Genomic DNA, 15,717 nt, shown 5'->3' with positions numbered 1-15,717 from the left:
AATTCATGTCCACTCAGAACCTGTGTATGCGATCTTATTTGGAAATAGGATCTTTTCAGATCCTATTTAACCTCAAGTTAAGATGAGATCATACTGAATTAAGGTGGGACCTATATCTAACATGACTGACGTCCTTATGAGAAGAGGGAAATTTGCACACAGAGACACAGACATTGGGAAGAAGACCACGTGAGGATGCTGCACAAGCTAAGGAACGCCAAGGATTGCTGGCAACCACCAGAAGCTAGGAGAGGGGCATCGGACAGGTTCTTTCTCAGAACCTCCAGAAGGCACCAACCCTGCCAACACCTTGCTTTTTGACTTCTAACCTCCAGAACTGTGAGAGAATAAATTTCACTTGTTTTAAGCTATCCAGTTGGTGGTAATTGTTGGGGAAATTAATAACCAGCAAATCTAATGGTACTCAGTGTCTGGGACTGATAGAGATGATATACGGAGCCTCTAGCAAACCTCGATGGGAGAATCACAGCACAAACCCCCAAGGACTTTAGAGCAATGCTATGACCTCTTCCACAGATTCTCCTCTTAAAAATTAGCTCCTGGCTTCTTACTAAGCCCTGGTAAAAATGGAACATCTGACCGTGGGACTCGAAGTGACTACGCAACCTGACCTACCCGTCACGAACTGGATGAAGTCTGATCTACGAAGCCATAAAGTGGGCGTACAGCAGCATCCACTGTCAAGTGAAAGTGACATGATTTGTGAATGGGCTTAAGCAGGTTCTGAAGGCAAAAGTAAGTTGTATGCAGAAACGATTCAAACTCCTGTGGTGCCTGTTACTGCTGCATTGGCACTACTCCCTCAGCCCATCCCTGTGGCCACACAGGGAGCTGCTTATAACTAGTAGGCTGAGGAACAAAACAGGGAGATCTGATTCGCAGTTGATTCCACATGATATGCTGCTCTCACCTAAAAGTGGACTGTATTTCAGCTTAGCTAAGGACTTGCCCTCAAAATCAGTGAAGAAGTGAAATCCTCTCAGAAAGCAGAATTTGAAGCAAAAGAAGTGAGGCAAAAATCCTAAGAAAGATAGTGTCTAATCAAATCCAGCATATATAAAATGTATAATATGTCTAAGTGGGGATTATTCCAGGAAGGCAAGATTGGTTTAACGTTTGAGACCAATCAGTGTAATTCGCTACATAAACAGAATAAAGAAGAAAAGTCATATGTTTGTCTCAGTAGATTATAAATTTCAAAACTTACACGATAAAACTCTTAGCAAACTAGGAACGTCCTTAATTTGATAAATCTTCAGCTGACATCATACTTAATGGTGAAATCTTGAAATAGTGAAGTCAAAGTTTGTTTAGGGTGCTCCATTGTATGGTCTTATCCTTCCTCTCTATCCTGTCCTCATGCATTCCCCTCTCCCACCCCACTTAGCAGGGTTGTTGTGTGCAGACCCTATAGGACAGAGTAGAACTGCCCCATAGGGTTTCCTAGGCTGTAATCTTTACAGAAACAGATCAGCATGTTTTTCTCCCTAGGAGCAGCTGGGCAGGTTTGAACTGCCAATCTTTCAGTTAAGCAGCTGAGCTCTTAACCATTTTGCCGTCAGGGCTCCTTCCCTTAGCACTAAACCAACCCCTTGCAGTCAAATCAATAGGACAGAGTATAACTGCCCCATAGGGTTTCCAAGGAGCGGCTGGTGGATTAGGACTGCCGACCTTTTGGTTAGCAGCTGAGCTCTTAACCACTGCACCACCAGGACTCCTCCCTTAGCGCTAGTTATGGCGAAATACTTGAAGTTCCTGGAATGTGACAAGCATGACAAAGCATGCCTTTACTCATGCAGTCCCTCTGCCATAAATACTCTTCCTCTCTCTGTCTGCCTAGAAAACTTGAGTCATCTTTCAACACTCAACCCAGATGTCATATCCGATATGACACTTTTCTTGATGCTCACTCTCACTTCTTACTGTGTAAACTGACCCCTTACTCTTTTATGCCCCACTCCATCCTATACAGATGTCTAACATAGCATCTACAACATTTCGTTACACTTATGTATGTGCTTAGCCAGGCTGGAACATAGTTTTACAGATGAATGAAGATGCCTCTCTACCAGACTCCAAAATCCCTAAAATCAAGGTCTGTCTTACTCATTATTGTCTCCCTGAAACTTAGCAGTAGTGTTTGGGACATAGTAGCTGCTCAATAAATGTCTGTTTAACTAATTCTGTCTCTGAGTCTTGAACTGCCTCTGTTTTCTTCTCTGGCTTTTCTTCCTCCTTCTCACCTTTGATGAAGACTTTATCAGGGTCTTTGACTCCCCCTCCCACCTCCCCCCCAACAAAACAAGCAGGCTTTATTGCAGTATTGCAAAACACTTTCCATTTTGGCAATATTTTACAATGCACTCAGCTTCCAGGGTTGGGAAGGAGAAGCTTTAAAGCTAAAAGGGAACATTTCAACAGACATTTCTAAAAGAAATACTGTCCCTTCCCTCCCACCCAAATAAAAATCTAAATGTCACTTAATTTTACTTCACAAGAAGAAGCCACGAGGAAACAGCAGGCAAAACTCTGGCAATTTCTCTATAGATCATGTCAGAAAAAAAGGAACATTCAAAAGAATTATCAGTATGATCGGTTGCTCTGATCATTTCTGTAGTCCTTTCTTCCTCCCATTTTGCCTCTATAGCCACGTTTGTCTCCTCCATAGCGGCCACCACTTCTGTCTCCTCTGCAGCCACCACCACGGTCTCCTTCATACCTTTCTCCCCATTAGGTCTCCACCATAACCACCTCCTCGATCTCCACCATAACCACCTCCTCTGTCCCCACCATAGCCACCTCCTCTGTCCCCACCATAGCCACCTCCTCTGTCCCCACCATAGCCACCTCCTCTGTCCCCACCATAGCCACCTCCTCTGTCCCCACTGTAGCCACCCCCACTTCTATCTTCTCTGTAGCCACCGCCGCCACTTCTGTCTCCACCATATCCGGCTCCACTTCTGTCTCCACCATAGCTGCCTCGGTCTCCACCTCTGCCACTATGACCTCTGTGGCCCCTCTCTTACCATAGCCTCTCCCCCGGAAATCTCCTCCTGAAGGATGACAGTCCTCTGGTCTGATGTTGCCATGGAATTCTTTTCCATGAAACTAGTCAGTGGCTGTTTTAGCTGAAGGGGGTCATCAAATGACACTGTTGCCTCCCCTTTTGGCTTTCCCGTGTCCTTGCCTGTGTAAAGATTTATCATTGGTTTTCCAGTCTTTTTGTTTGTCTTGATAATTGCTATTTGCCTAAAGAACTTCCCCACTTGATCAGTAGACATACCCTCCCCAAGTCCTTGCACAAAGATTGTATTGTTATTTGAATTATCAGATTCTGAGTCAGCATCTGGTCTGGGTCCATAATCCCTGTGACCACCAACATTTTTGAAGCTACCATGGTCACCACCACTTGATCCTGTCATAAGACCTCTTCCATCCTTGTCACATCCCCCACACCCTCTACTTCTTCCCTGTGACCCGTCATATCCTCTGTTATCTTCTCCATACCTATTCATATCACGACGGTCATCTTGTCTGTGGTGGCTGTAATTTTCCCTTTGAGGATGACAGGACTGCTGGTTTTGTTTCTATGAATCATGCTGCTGATCATAATTTGACTACTTGTCATATGAGCCTTGATGTTGATCATAGCCTGACTGCTGGTCATATGAATCTTGTTGACGATAGTCTAATTGGTCATATGAAGGCACTCTTCCACCTTGGCCTCCTGATGATTCCGTGTTTTGCTGTCCCTTGTTATTATAAGATTGCTGGCCATAAGAGCTCTACTTTTGATTCTTATAACCACGGTAGGACTGTGAATAACCTGACTGGCTTCGTCCATAACTGGAGTAGATGCCATAGCTCTGTCCATATGAGCAATCAGTCATTTGCCCACAGCCGGAATAGCTTTGTGGTGCTTGTCCATAGCCTTGGTTGCCTTGATTTCCATAGGAAGAATAACTTTGCTTCTCACCCCCAGACTGACCGTTACTTCCAGAATCCAACCTGACTAATGGCCACGGCGAGAAGCCCTGAAAGCCCGCCGAGAACAGGGAATACGAGAGTCAGGTGGCATGTCTTTGACTTTTTATCCTCCTGTTTTTGCTACAAAGTCCCTGGGTGGTGCAAGCAATTTGCGCTCAGCTGCTAACCTAAAGATTGGTGCTTTGAACTTACCCAGTGGGTCCTTGGGAGAAAGGCCTGGTGATCTGCTTCCATAAATATTGCAGCCAAAAAAAAAAAACACCCTATGGAGCAGTTCTACTTTGTAACACATGGGGTCGCCATGAGTCGGAACTGACTTGATGGTAACAGGTTTGGTTTGGGCTTGGTTTCTGTTACCACTCTCCTAAGTATCTCTCACATCCATTCATATGCCTCTGCCCCTTGCCCCCACCTACACTTGGATCTGTACAGTAATCTGTTTACCAATCTATACATATTTGTTCTGACTGCCTTCCAATCTGTTCCCTCCACCCTAGTTTTAGTGATGGTTTCAGAATGCAAATCTGATCATGTCACCCCTGCTAAAATACCTTTGGGTTTAGTGTGGGTTTCCCTTCAAATTAAGACAAAGTTCCTTCCTTACTATGATCCACAACTCTGAGTGAACTAGCCCTTTCCTGCCTCTCCAATTTTATCCCTCACCATGCTCCACATCCCCCCCAGCTTCACCCACACGCGTCCTTGCTCCTTCAGCTGTTTTCACACTAGTTGTTTTTGTTTTTGTTTTTGTTTTTATCCTTAGACTCCCTACCCTCTTGTCTGGCACAAGGCTTTGAACATGCTGTTCCCTCTGATCTTTCTTCCCCTCTTGGCCTGCTAGAACTCCAACTCACTCTTCAGATTTCAGCCGAAGTGTTTTCCTCCAGGAAGCCTTCCCTGATTCCCTACCTCATAGGAATAATGGCACAGGGTACCTTTCCTTTATAATTTACCATCTCTTTGTGTGGTAAGGACCCCTTTTACCAGTCCGAAAGTTGCGTGAAGGCAGGAGAAGGCTGTTTTGCTCACTGTTACATCCTCAGCACTTAGAATAGTACATGGCACCTAGTAAATGTTAAGTAAATATTTTTGAAGTGAGTGAACAAATGAATTCTCTCAACTGCTGAGATTCAAAAATTTGAAGTAATCATACTGTGGGACCTCTACCTCAAACAGGGGACGGTGGTGGTTCAGTGGTAGAATTCCTGCCTTCCATGTGAAAGACCTGGGTTCGATTCCTGGCCAATGTACCTCATGCACAGCCAACCCCCATCTGTCAGTGGAGCCTTGCATGTTGCTATGATGCTGAACAGATTTTGGCAGAGCTTCCAGACCAAGACAGACTGGGAAGAAAGGCCTCCAAGAAAATCAGCCAATGAAAGACCTAAGAATCACAATGGTCTAATCTCATTGTGGATGGTGTTGCCAGTCAGGGGCTGACTCGACAGCAGCTAACCACAACTACCTCAAAGTCAAGTGGGAATCTCACACTGACTGGGTTCATTTATTTGTGTGGTTCAGTAGCGATGAACCCTGGTTCTGTATTGGGGAATTTTAAAAAACAGAAATGCTCAGGCCTTGCCCCTAGAAGCTCTGGTCTAATGAATATGAAGTCTGCCTCAGCCGACGCACAGCTAAGGCTGAGAACCATTGGTGTGAACAGCAAAACTAGTGTCTAAAACTTAAAAAAAAAATTAGTTCACACCCATATCTCTCCCCTCTCCCCTCCACCTGTGAAGATACTAAGCACTTCTGACCAAATTTTATCTTCTTACTGGAATCTCCCTGGCTTAGGCTCTCTAAGAAACTCCCATTAGGGTTGCAGCTAGCATCACTCATTAATCTAATGATTATGTGCTGTGTGTATGTGTGTGTGTGTGAACTAGGGTATAATTCTTCAAGGAGAGAAATAGTATCTTTATGTTTATCATGTATCATTCTAGCACAGTGCCCTGAACATAATAGGTTCTCAATAAAAAAGGATGCTTCAAAAGTAAAAAAAAAAAACTTGAAGTAATCAGTGATGCATTCTGCTATTTTATTCCCCATATTCAGGTCCCAAGTCATATTAATTTGTTCTCCAATCTTATTACACCTGTGTTTTCCTCTCCTTTCTGCTGTCCGCAACCCTTGCTAAATATACGTAGAACATTCACATATCCTTATTTTATTGTCTCTTTCACTATCTACAATTTATCTCATATGATATAGTATAATTTTCCTCAAAGCCCATGCTTATCATGTCATATCCCAACTCAAAAACCTTCAAAGGTTCCTTGTTTTCTTAATACTTTATCTTTTTTGCTTGGATTTAAAGACTTCCACAATCTGGCTCTAATCCAAATGCCCCGTTCTTGAACCATGCTGATATCCCAGAAAGATATCACCTGAATCCCAGCAACAAATCCCTTGGCCTGGGATAAGCCTCACACAGTCCCTTTCTTCTCCCTCTATCCACGCTTTGGGCCCCAGCTCAAAGTTTACCACATGCAGCCTTGCCTGACTTCTCCAGCTCTTCCAGCTCTCTCCCTTCTGCAGGTCTATAAGCCTACTCTTCCTTCTGTCTGCAACACTCTTCCTCTGGCTCTCTGCCTGGCTAGTTCCTTCTCCTCCTTTAGTTCTCAGCTCCTTGAGGTCTTATCCAATCATCCTTCTTATCTAAAGACCTACATATATATATACAGAGAGAGAGAGAGAGAGAGCAATTGCCATCCAGCCGACCTCACCTCATAGTGACCCTGACTCATGGCAACCACGTGTGTGTCAGAGTAGAACTGTGCTCCAAAGGTTTACAATGGCTGATTTTTTTGGAAGTAGATCATCAGGCCTTTCTTCCAAGGCTCCCCTGGGTGGACTCGAACCGCCAACCTTTCAGTTAACAGCTGAGCACATTAACCATTTGCACCATCCAGGGACTCATTCTCCCATTGTTTACTCTCAAACAGAGCACTCTGTTTCTTTCTTTCAGGACCTTTTACACAATTATAATAAATCTATTGTTTACTCTTTATTATTTCTCTCCTCAATTAGACACTTTAGACAAGAAACATTTCTGCCTTTCTGTTTGAAATATCCAGATTGCCAAGGACACCGTCTGGTCTATAACATTTATTTAACTTATATATCTGCTAGTATTATTTTATGAATAAATGCTTATTTATAAATACATGATTCACATTGCCCTTGAAGGGAACTTAACACTCTTAACACACAAGTCTGCACAGCCAGCACTTAACGCTTGCACTGTTTGCTCTTCGTTTTTCTTTATCAGTCTCATATCCCTGGTTAGAATAGATGAGATCGTAAGACTCTGGATGGCAATGACTACGTCATACTGCCGTGACCCCCACAATGTCTGGCAGGTTGCTTAAAGTAAATAAATAAATATTTAGATATCCGAACTGGACTACTGGACATGAAGGCTAAGAACCATAGTCTCAGGGGAAATCTAGGTCAATTGGCAAAACACAGTTCGTAAGATAACGTTCTACAATCTAGCCGGTGAGTAGCGTCTGGGGTCTTAAAAGTTTGCAAGCGGCCATCTAAGAAGCAACTATTGGTCTCTTCCCACCTGGAACAAAGGAGAACAAAGAAAACCCAAGACACAATGAAGTAATTAGTCCAAAGGACTAACGGTCCACATGAACCACAGCCTCCTCTAACCTGAGACCAGAAGCACAAGATGGTGCCCGGCTACCACTACTGAGTACTCTGACCAGGATCACAAGGGAATAGGTAAAAAATGTAGAACAATATCCAAATCAAATAAAGACAAAAAAAAAAAAAAGACCAAACTTAACTGGTCTGGAAGAGACTGGGGGAATCCCCGAGACTACTGCCCTAAGACAACCTTCTAACTTGAAACTATAAACACTCCCAGAAGCCACGTTTCAGCCAAATAATAGACGGGACTATAAAATAAACATCAACATCCATGAAGACTATACTCCTTAGAACAATCGACTGTATGAGACCAAAAGGGCAACATTTGCCCGAAACCAAAGATGAGGAGACAGGGTAGCCGTACTAACAGAAATGGGGAACCCAGGAAGGAAATGAGGAGAGTGCTGACACATTGCAGGGATTGCAACCAATGTCGTGAAATGATTTGTGTATGAATCATTGACTGGAAAATTAATTTACTATGTAAACTTTCACCTAAAGCGTAATAAAATGTTTAAAAAAAAAAGAAAAGAAAGAAAGAAATTTGGTTTCTCCCTTTATGTACCAGCAATCACGTGTCCAAAGATACAAACAAAAATCTGGTTATGAGATTTAAAAAAAAATTTTGTTGGCCTCCAAGAGGAACTTTACCCTTGAGCTTAGACAAGTCTTTGCAACACACAGCTGGATGGGGGCAGTGACAGTAATTTTTATTTGTCATTTCTGAAAAATAAAAGTAGTAACGGTGCAAGTGAAAAGTTCTGTCTTAGACAACTGCATCTTGTGACTGGACTTTTTCTTGAAAGGTAAATGTATTTACTATATGCTTTTAATCTGGATGAAATAGTCATTCCCCAAAACAAAATGCCATCCAATTTTTGGTGGTTTCATCTTTTTTTCTTTTTTTTTTTTTGGGGGGGGGTGGGTGAGGGTTGTATTTGAATGGCTGGATTTAGTTAGCAGATTTTATGGCACTCAGAAATTCTCCATTGCTGGACAGAGCATGAAAAAGTATATATAGCACTGTTTCTATTTTAATTTAGGCCTCTGTCAAATGTTTTGGATTGTTGTTTTCAAAAGGAAATGTGTTTTCTGCTTTTCTTGACCTGGTTTTGTAAGTACCTATTTCCCTGTGGCATTGTGGGATGGTTTTGTCATTCTGGGTGGGGTGGCCTAACTTATTTTAAAGTAAAATTTCTTTGGGATGGTGTAAATTCAGAGCCACTCATGTGAAGGCAGGATTCTACAGAAACCTATGGTCCTCCTCTCTCCCATCTTCCCAATTGTAGGGTCTAGGGTAAGTTAGTACTCAGTTAGTACAAACATATTTTGTCATTCAAAAGATGCTATATCAATACTTTATGGTGCCCTGAAAAGAGCACTTTTGACTTACAGATTAGAAAAGGAACAAAAAAAGTGTTGAAAAATCCCTAACACTTTTTGTTCTGTTGTGGTCTGCATGCTTCCTTTTCTCATAGATCGAACTACTCATGAAACTTCCCTATTGGCATCTTTCTTGTTCTCTTATATTCTGTGATCTAAAAATGTTTTGTCAAATGTAAGGTACTTGATAATGTTGCTGTTGCTGCTGCTATAATTAGTATGTGACAATGAGATGTCCTTGTCCCAACCCACTCCATGTCCATGGGCTTGGAAATTGATTGATTTTTGAGAGCCGAACAATTAAAACACATAAACAATCGATGACATCGGTTTTCTAAATAAATTACCTTAAAATGCAGCAGAAATTGCAGAACCTAAAATTTTTATTATGAGTTTACCTGAATACGAACTAAAATTGTGGCCTCTTAAGAAATAATCAGGGATACATACAAAATTTTACACAAAAATGTTCCCCTCACTAGGGGACAGTGAGTTGAAGATAATGGTGATGGAATAATTTGGAAAAGGATAGTGAAAATAGCAGCACAACTGGAAGAACATAATCAATGTCACTGAATTGTATATGTAGAAATTTTTGAAATGGTGTATCTTTGGCTATGTATATTTTCATCAAAAAAAATAAAAAAGTTCCTCCAAGGTTGAGAAGGGAGTGTGTTGACACGTCGTGGAGTTGTTAACCAATGTCATAAAACAGTATGTGTACTGACTGTTTAATGAGAAACTATTTGTTCTGTAAACCTTCATCTAAAGTACAATAAAAAAAAATTAAAACACAAAATAAATTTTAAATACTTCCCTTCATTTTTATTTATCTAAATTAAAATTGGGAACAATTTATATCAACAAGCAGGAAATTGGTAAAACAAGTTATCTAGATGTAACAAAAAGATCTATCACCATTAACAATGTTTATCAAAAGCTTTTAGTGGCATAGAAGAATGCTTATAACAAAAAGTTTACTTAAAAAAAAGGAGGATATAACCTCAAGTAGGTTAAAAAAAAAAAAGAATGAAAATACAACTAAAAGGAAATTTACCAAAATGTTAACAATGGATAGTGGGAGTTTGGATGATTATACTTATCTGCTTCTTTATACTTTTGGTACCAAGAAAAAATCAAAAGGAGAAATATAGAAGGCTTAGCAAAATCAATAAAACCATAGCCTGAACAAGGATATTGGCATACTTGAAAAGACAAAACATGAATAGAAAAGGGGCATCTGATGGAGCTTGGAGGAAGTTTGTCAAAGTATGCCCAGCACTGCCAGGGAAGAGGGAGGTGAGACACTCAATATTAAAACCATCCATTCAAAGTCCCTAGGTGGCAGTGGTGTCACTAGGGTTGGCGTCACTCAGTGCAGTAAGTCACGATGTCACCTCCATGCTAATTACCAAATATTACCAAATATTGTAGCTAAAACACCAGAAAATCTGACAAAATCAGTGACTATAAAAACATTAGCAGCAACAAAAGCAACAGTGCATGCTTGTAGCTTGTGCAGACGAAATCACGTGATTCAAAGCATCATTGTAATTGGGTGATAATGACACCTCTGACAAGAGTGAATTAAAAGATTCAAAAAGTAAATTAGCATAGAGTTTTAACCTTGTAGATATATTAATACATGTAAGCTGCGCTTACAAAAATTTTTTGTTGTTGTAAGTAACTACAAAGATATTTTTATAAAAAATAAAAAATTTCTGCTGAAACACTGCACCCTCTAGCAATGCCTCTGCTAGGTGGTGCAAATGGTCTGTGCTCGACTGCTAACCTAAATGTTGGAGGTTCAAACCCACCCAGGGTACCATGGAAGAAAAGGCCTGGAGTCCTGCTTCTATTAAGATTACAGGCAAGAAAACCCTACGGAACAGTTATAGTCTATAACATATGGTGTCCCAATGAGTTGGAATTAACTGGACAGCAACTAACAATAAAATCATCCATTTGTCTCTTCTTGTACGTACTTAATTCAATGCTTACCAAGCAAAATTATGGCTATTATTTGGCTTTCCTATAGGTGTTTTGATAGCTAGAATACACTGGTTATAATATGTTTCTTATGTCATTCCAGTTTATACACTAATCTCCCGTGAGTCTGGTTGGTGGGAATCAGTTCTAGACAGATCGATCCATTCGTGGTGCTGTACAAGTTCAAATTTTTGAAACTGCGAAGCTGACGACCATCTGCTAAGTGGCGGTAACAATGCCTGTAAAGTCTGTGACCGCTGGCCTCCTTAGAACACTAATTGTTACTCTTCTTATACTAATATCACAGTCTCAGATTTGGCCTTGCATGCCTCTCTTTTCCAAGTTTTCTTTTTCTCTCTTTTTTTTTTTTTTTTTACTGTTTGTGCTTTAAGTGAAAGTTTACAATTCAAGTTAGTCTCTCATACAAAAATTTATATATACATTGTTATGTGACCCTAGTTGCTATCCCTATACTGTGACCACACACTCCTCCTTTCCACCCTGGATTTCCCGTGTCCATTCAACCAGCTCCTGACCCTCTCTGCCTTCTCATCTAGCCTCTGGACAGAAGCTGCTCATTTCGTCTCATGTACTACTTGAGCTAAGAAGCACAGTCTTCACGAGTATCATTTTATGTCCCATAGGCCAGTCTAATCTTTGTCTGAAGAGTTGGCCTTGGAATGGTTTTAGTTTTGGGCTAACAGAGAGTCGGGGGGCCGTGTCTTCCGGGATCCCTCCAGTATCAATCAAACCGTTAAGTCTGGTCTTTTTACTAGAATTTTAGTTCTGCACCTCACTTTTCTCCTGCTCTGTCATGGACTCTCTGTTGTGTTCCCTGTCAGGGTGGTCATTGGTGGTAGCTGGGCACCATCTAGTTCTTCTGGTCTCAGGCTGATCAAGTCTCTGGTTTATGTGGCCCTTTCTGTCTCTTGGGCTAATACTTTCCTTGTGTCTTTGGTGTTCTTCATTCTCCTTTACTCCAGGTGGGTTGGGACCAATTGATGCATCTTAGATGGCCACTTGCTAGCTTTTAAGACCCCAGACGCCACTCACAAAAGTGGGATGCAGAACATTTTCTTAATAAACTTTGTTATACCGATTGACCTAGATGTCCCTTGAAACCATGGTCCCCAGACCGAGTTTTCTAAGAGATATCTTTTTTATTCTCAGGGGAAGACAGCATGGGACAAAGTTTCCCCAAATCTGAACCCAACCATGGTGAGTTCGTGAGAGGAACCACTACCTGCCTCACTGCTGACTTGAAATGAACTAGAATAACCAGAAATGATGTGAAAGGGCTGTAATGGGGCAACACTAGCTAGTGCATTTCTGAAGTTGGAGAATTAGATTTTACTATGATGTAGAATCTAATGCGAGGAGGAGTGAAAAGAGGAGCCAAAGAGAAACACTTGGACCTCCAAGCTTGAGTAAAGGACTCCTTCAGTGCTTGATAGTATGCCAGATGAACAGGTTAGGAGAATCAAATTCATTCCCCTTGCTGCCGCCCTGGTTGTGGTGTAGGCATTTGGAAAACTCACCATGGCTGCCTTTGGCCAGGCAATTTAATAGCTGCCCTGCCAACAAGCAAGCAAACAGCAAAAAGGCAGCAATTTCTATGGTCAAATTGACTTTGGGAACCACTAGTTCTAGATTTGACATTTGGTTCTCTACACCCAAGCTTGTGATTCTCTGCTTAGGTCAGAGTGGGCATATCTCTTGAGGGTTCCCATAAAAATCTTTGAGGAGGGAGAGACATGAAGTGTTTATGTTTATCAAAAGGACATATGGCTACCAAACACTAGGCTCTTACTGTTTTCATTTGTGTAGCTGATTTCTTTTTTTAAGTCCCAGTGCAAATTTTTATTTTAAAGGATCCAGGAGCTAAGAAATAGTATTCTCCCTTATTTAGAGTGGCAGCCCCATCCTTAATCGTCACTGTTTGCTTGGGTAGGATGAGGCATCTGGGGGCAGTTAGACTGGAAGTATTCCATGAGAAGTGGCAGACACACTGATGCCTTTCATGTTCTCTTGCAGGCCACCAAGACACCCCCTCCACCACAGCCCCAGTGACTAGCTCTCCACCTTTCCCTGATGCCAGCCCCAAGTAAATGAGCACTCTCCCATCCATTTCATCTTGTACCACATGGCATTTGATTTTGTGTTGAGAACTTTCGCTTGGGAACTTGGGGTGGGAGGTATATGGAGAATAGACTAGAAATAGTAAAAGAACTAAATTAGGTTTTTGACCTTAGGGTTGTGGTTCTTAACTTGCGGTTCCCTGAGCTTTAGGAAGTGCCTGGGTTACACAAGTGGTTTGCACTCAACCACAAACCTAAAAGTTAGCAGTTCGTACCCACCCAGAGGCTCCATGGAAGAAAGGCCTGGTGATCTGCTTCAGTAAAGATTACAGCCAAGAAAACCCTGTGGAGCAGTTCTACTCTGTAACACACAGGGTTGCAATGAGTTGAAACTGACTCAATAGCAATAGGTTTGGTTAGAGCTTTAGGAGATCCATGATTCCCCTAAATGTGCTATGTGTGTGTAACTATGAATATTTTGGGGGAGAAGAGAGTCCACAGCTTTCACTGAATTCTCAAATGGATCCAGAACTCGAAAACAAAATGTTGAAAACCGTGAGTGGGCGTGAAAGTCAACTAGTCAGAGTAAAAGCCATTTCAGGGGTTTACCCACAGGTGGGAGAAGTTCCACTCTGGCCTTTAGGAAAGGCCTTCAAAAAGCTCAGCAGTTCATCTGCTCCCTTTCTTTCCCAAAACAGCAAAGAGCTTCTTCATTTGATTTTGGCCTTTTTTGCTGGGGTTCTACTGACACTGCTGCTAATGGCCTTTGTCTTCCTCATCATAAAGAGCTACAAAAAGTGTAAGTGGTCTCCAAGAGATGGGACAGACTTTCTTTCTCTGCCGTTAAAAGCAGTTAACTATGAGTGAATAGGAGTCCCTGGGTGGTGCAAATAGTTAACATACTTGGCTGCTAACCAAAAGGTTGGAAGTTCAAGTCCACCCAGAGGGTGCCTCAGAAGAAAGGCCTGGTGATTTACTTATGAAAAATCAGCCATTGAAAACCCTATGGAGCACAGTTCTACTCTGACACACTTGGGGTCACCATGAGTTGGAACTGAGTTAATGCAATGGCAACTGGTTTTGGCTATGCATGAATAAGAGGCAGGGATGGGGAGTGGGCACTATAAAACCTGCTTAGCCCACCTTCTCTTCAGACCGAGACCTCGAATCCCTTCACCTCACCCTCTACCTTTCCCACCTCAAACACCTCCTCCCTGCCCCACCCCTTGCACCCAAGATTGAGGGGACAGGCTTCTGATCCCTCCAGACCCCACTGATAAGACTCTTCTTCCTGGCCCTGTGGCAGGTCACTCCAGTCCCCAGGCCCTGGATCCTCACTCAGATTCTCCAGCTAAGGTAAGGTGACCACGCTGTTTCCAGGATACTGGAGGCCTGCTGCCATTGGAATTTCCCTCTGTGCTTCAAATTATTGATTACGGTAGTGGCATTGCTTTCTGGACCCTGGGCAAGTGACTCTTTGGGTTTCCTCTGACCCTCTAGACCAGAGCTTTCCAAATCTCAGGTTGCTTCTAAAGTGGATCTCAAGACCTTGCTCCAAACTCAACTCACTCATTCCTCCCTTTTCTTCCTATGCAGCTATTGGACATCCCAGGAGAGTCACTTACCCATGCCAGCATGACTTTCAAAACCTCAGAAGCAAAGAGCAATCACTTGACTGAAAACCACTCTGCAGACTCGGACCCCATTGTCTATGCTCAAATTAAAGTGACAAACTAGCCCTGCCTTTCCAGTGAGGCAGGCATCCAGTTCCTCTCATCTCAGTGCCATCTCTGTATGTTGCTTTCCCTTATTAAAAATTTTAGACCACAACCTGAGTGGAACTGCAGTCATGGTTGTCTGGGTATGATCTGGTGGTATTACATTCAGCAATTTGGAAGACCAGTGGTCAATGTTTTTCCAGGCCGGAGAAAAGATTACTGGCCCTCCCACTTGGACCTACAGCCTGTTGAACACTTGAGGGCCAAGACTGCCTCCCTTGTATCCTTCCAGGTGTGTGGTACAGAGCTCAGTGCACAGAGTATTCACTCGAGTTACTGATCTACTTTGAGGAGCCAGCCAAGCGAGCCGTCTATCAAGGATCTCAAATAACGAGTTCAAGGATCTCACCAAACCTTCTGCAATGTTGGCTCCTTCTTCTTCATTTGTCTGTCTTCTCCAGAAATCATAAAAGACTATCATAATAGACAGGTGATGGTGCCCTAGAACAAGCTCAGGATCGATTAGGGTACAGGTTTCAAACTCGGCCACTAACTGGCTGCATTAATTTGGGCAAGTTTGTTAAACTTTATAAGCCTCATTACCTTCACCTTGAAAACAGAGCTAATAACACTTTTATCTTAAAGTTAGTGTGAGGCTTAAATGAGACACTGTATGCATAAGCACTCTATACATCCCAGAGTTCTATATAAATATGAGGTTCCTATTCCCGGGGTGGTATGAATGGTTAACGTGCTTGGCTGCTAACCAAAAGGTTGGAGGGTTGAGTTCACCCGCAGGTGCCTCAGAGAAAAAGACTGGCTATCTAGTTCCAAAAAAATCAGCCACTGAAGCCCTATGGAGTACAGTTCTACTCTTT

General features: G+C 42.3%; 1 protein-coding gene and 1 pseudogene across 3 annotated transcripts; one reads left to right on the top strand and one right to left on the bottom strand.

The window, feature by feature from the left end:
• Window positions 1-2,604: 2,604 nt before the first annotated feature.
• On the bottom strand, window positions 2,605-4,683 carry LOC101342767 (TATA-binding protein-associated factor 2N pseudogene; annotated as a pseudogene).
• Window positions 4,684-8,357: 3,674 nt separating this feature from the next.
• CUNH1orf162 (chromosome unknown C1orf162 homolog) lies at window positions 8,358-15,397 on the top strand. Of its 3 annotated transcripts, XM_023734829.1 has the most exons (7): window positions 8,358-8,477; window positions 11,147-11,272; window positions 12,214-12,261; window positions 13,078-13,147; window positions 13,820-13,920; window positions 14,428-14,477; window positions 14,718-15,397. In XM_023734829.1, exons 3-7 carry the CDS (start codon window positions 12,225-12,227, stop codon window positions 14,856-14,858), a joined length of 399 nt encoding a protein of 132 aa, XP_023590597.1. In that variant the 5' UTR covers window positions 8,358-8,477; window positions 11,147-11,272; window positions 12,214-12,224; the 3' UTR covers window positions 14,859-15,397. The 3 variants fall into 3 exon arrangements, with proteins under 3 accessions (XP_023590597.1, XP_023590598.1, XP_012412108.1); XM_023734830.1 differs by lacking the exon at window positions 8,358-8,477 and having other exon boundaries at window positions 11,105-11,272; XM_012556654.2 differs by lacking the exons at window positions 8,358-8,477; window positions 11,147-11,272 and having other exon boundaries at window positions 12,070-12,261.
• Window positions 15,398-15,717: the final 320 nt, after the last annotated feature.

This window comes from Trichechus manatus, unplaced genomic scaffold (assembly GCF_000243295.1).
Source record: "Trichechus manatus latirostris isolate Lorelei unplaced genomic scaffold, TriManLat1.0 scaffold00073, whole genome shotgun sequence".
Taxonomy (NCBI): domain Eukaryota; kingdom Metazoa; phylum Chordata; class Mammalia; order Sirenia; family Trichechidae; genus Trichechus; species Trichechus manatus.
Note: the sequence above shows the minus strand (reverse complement) of the source record. Positions and strands in the feature narration are given on the sequence as shown.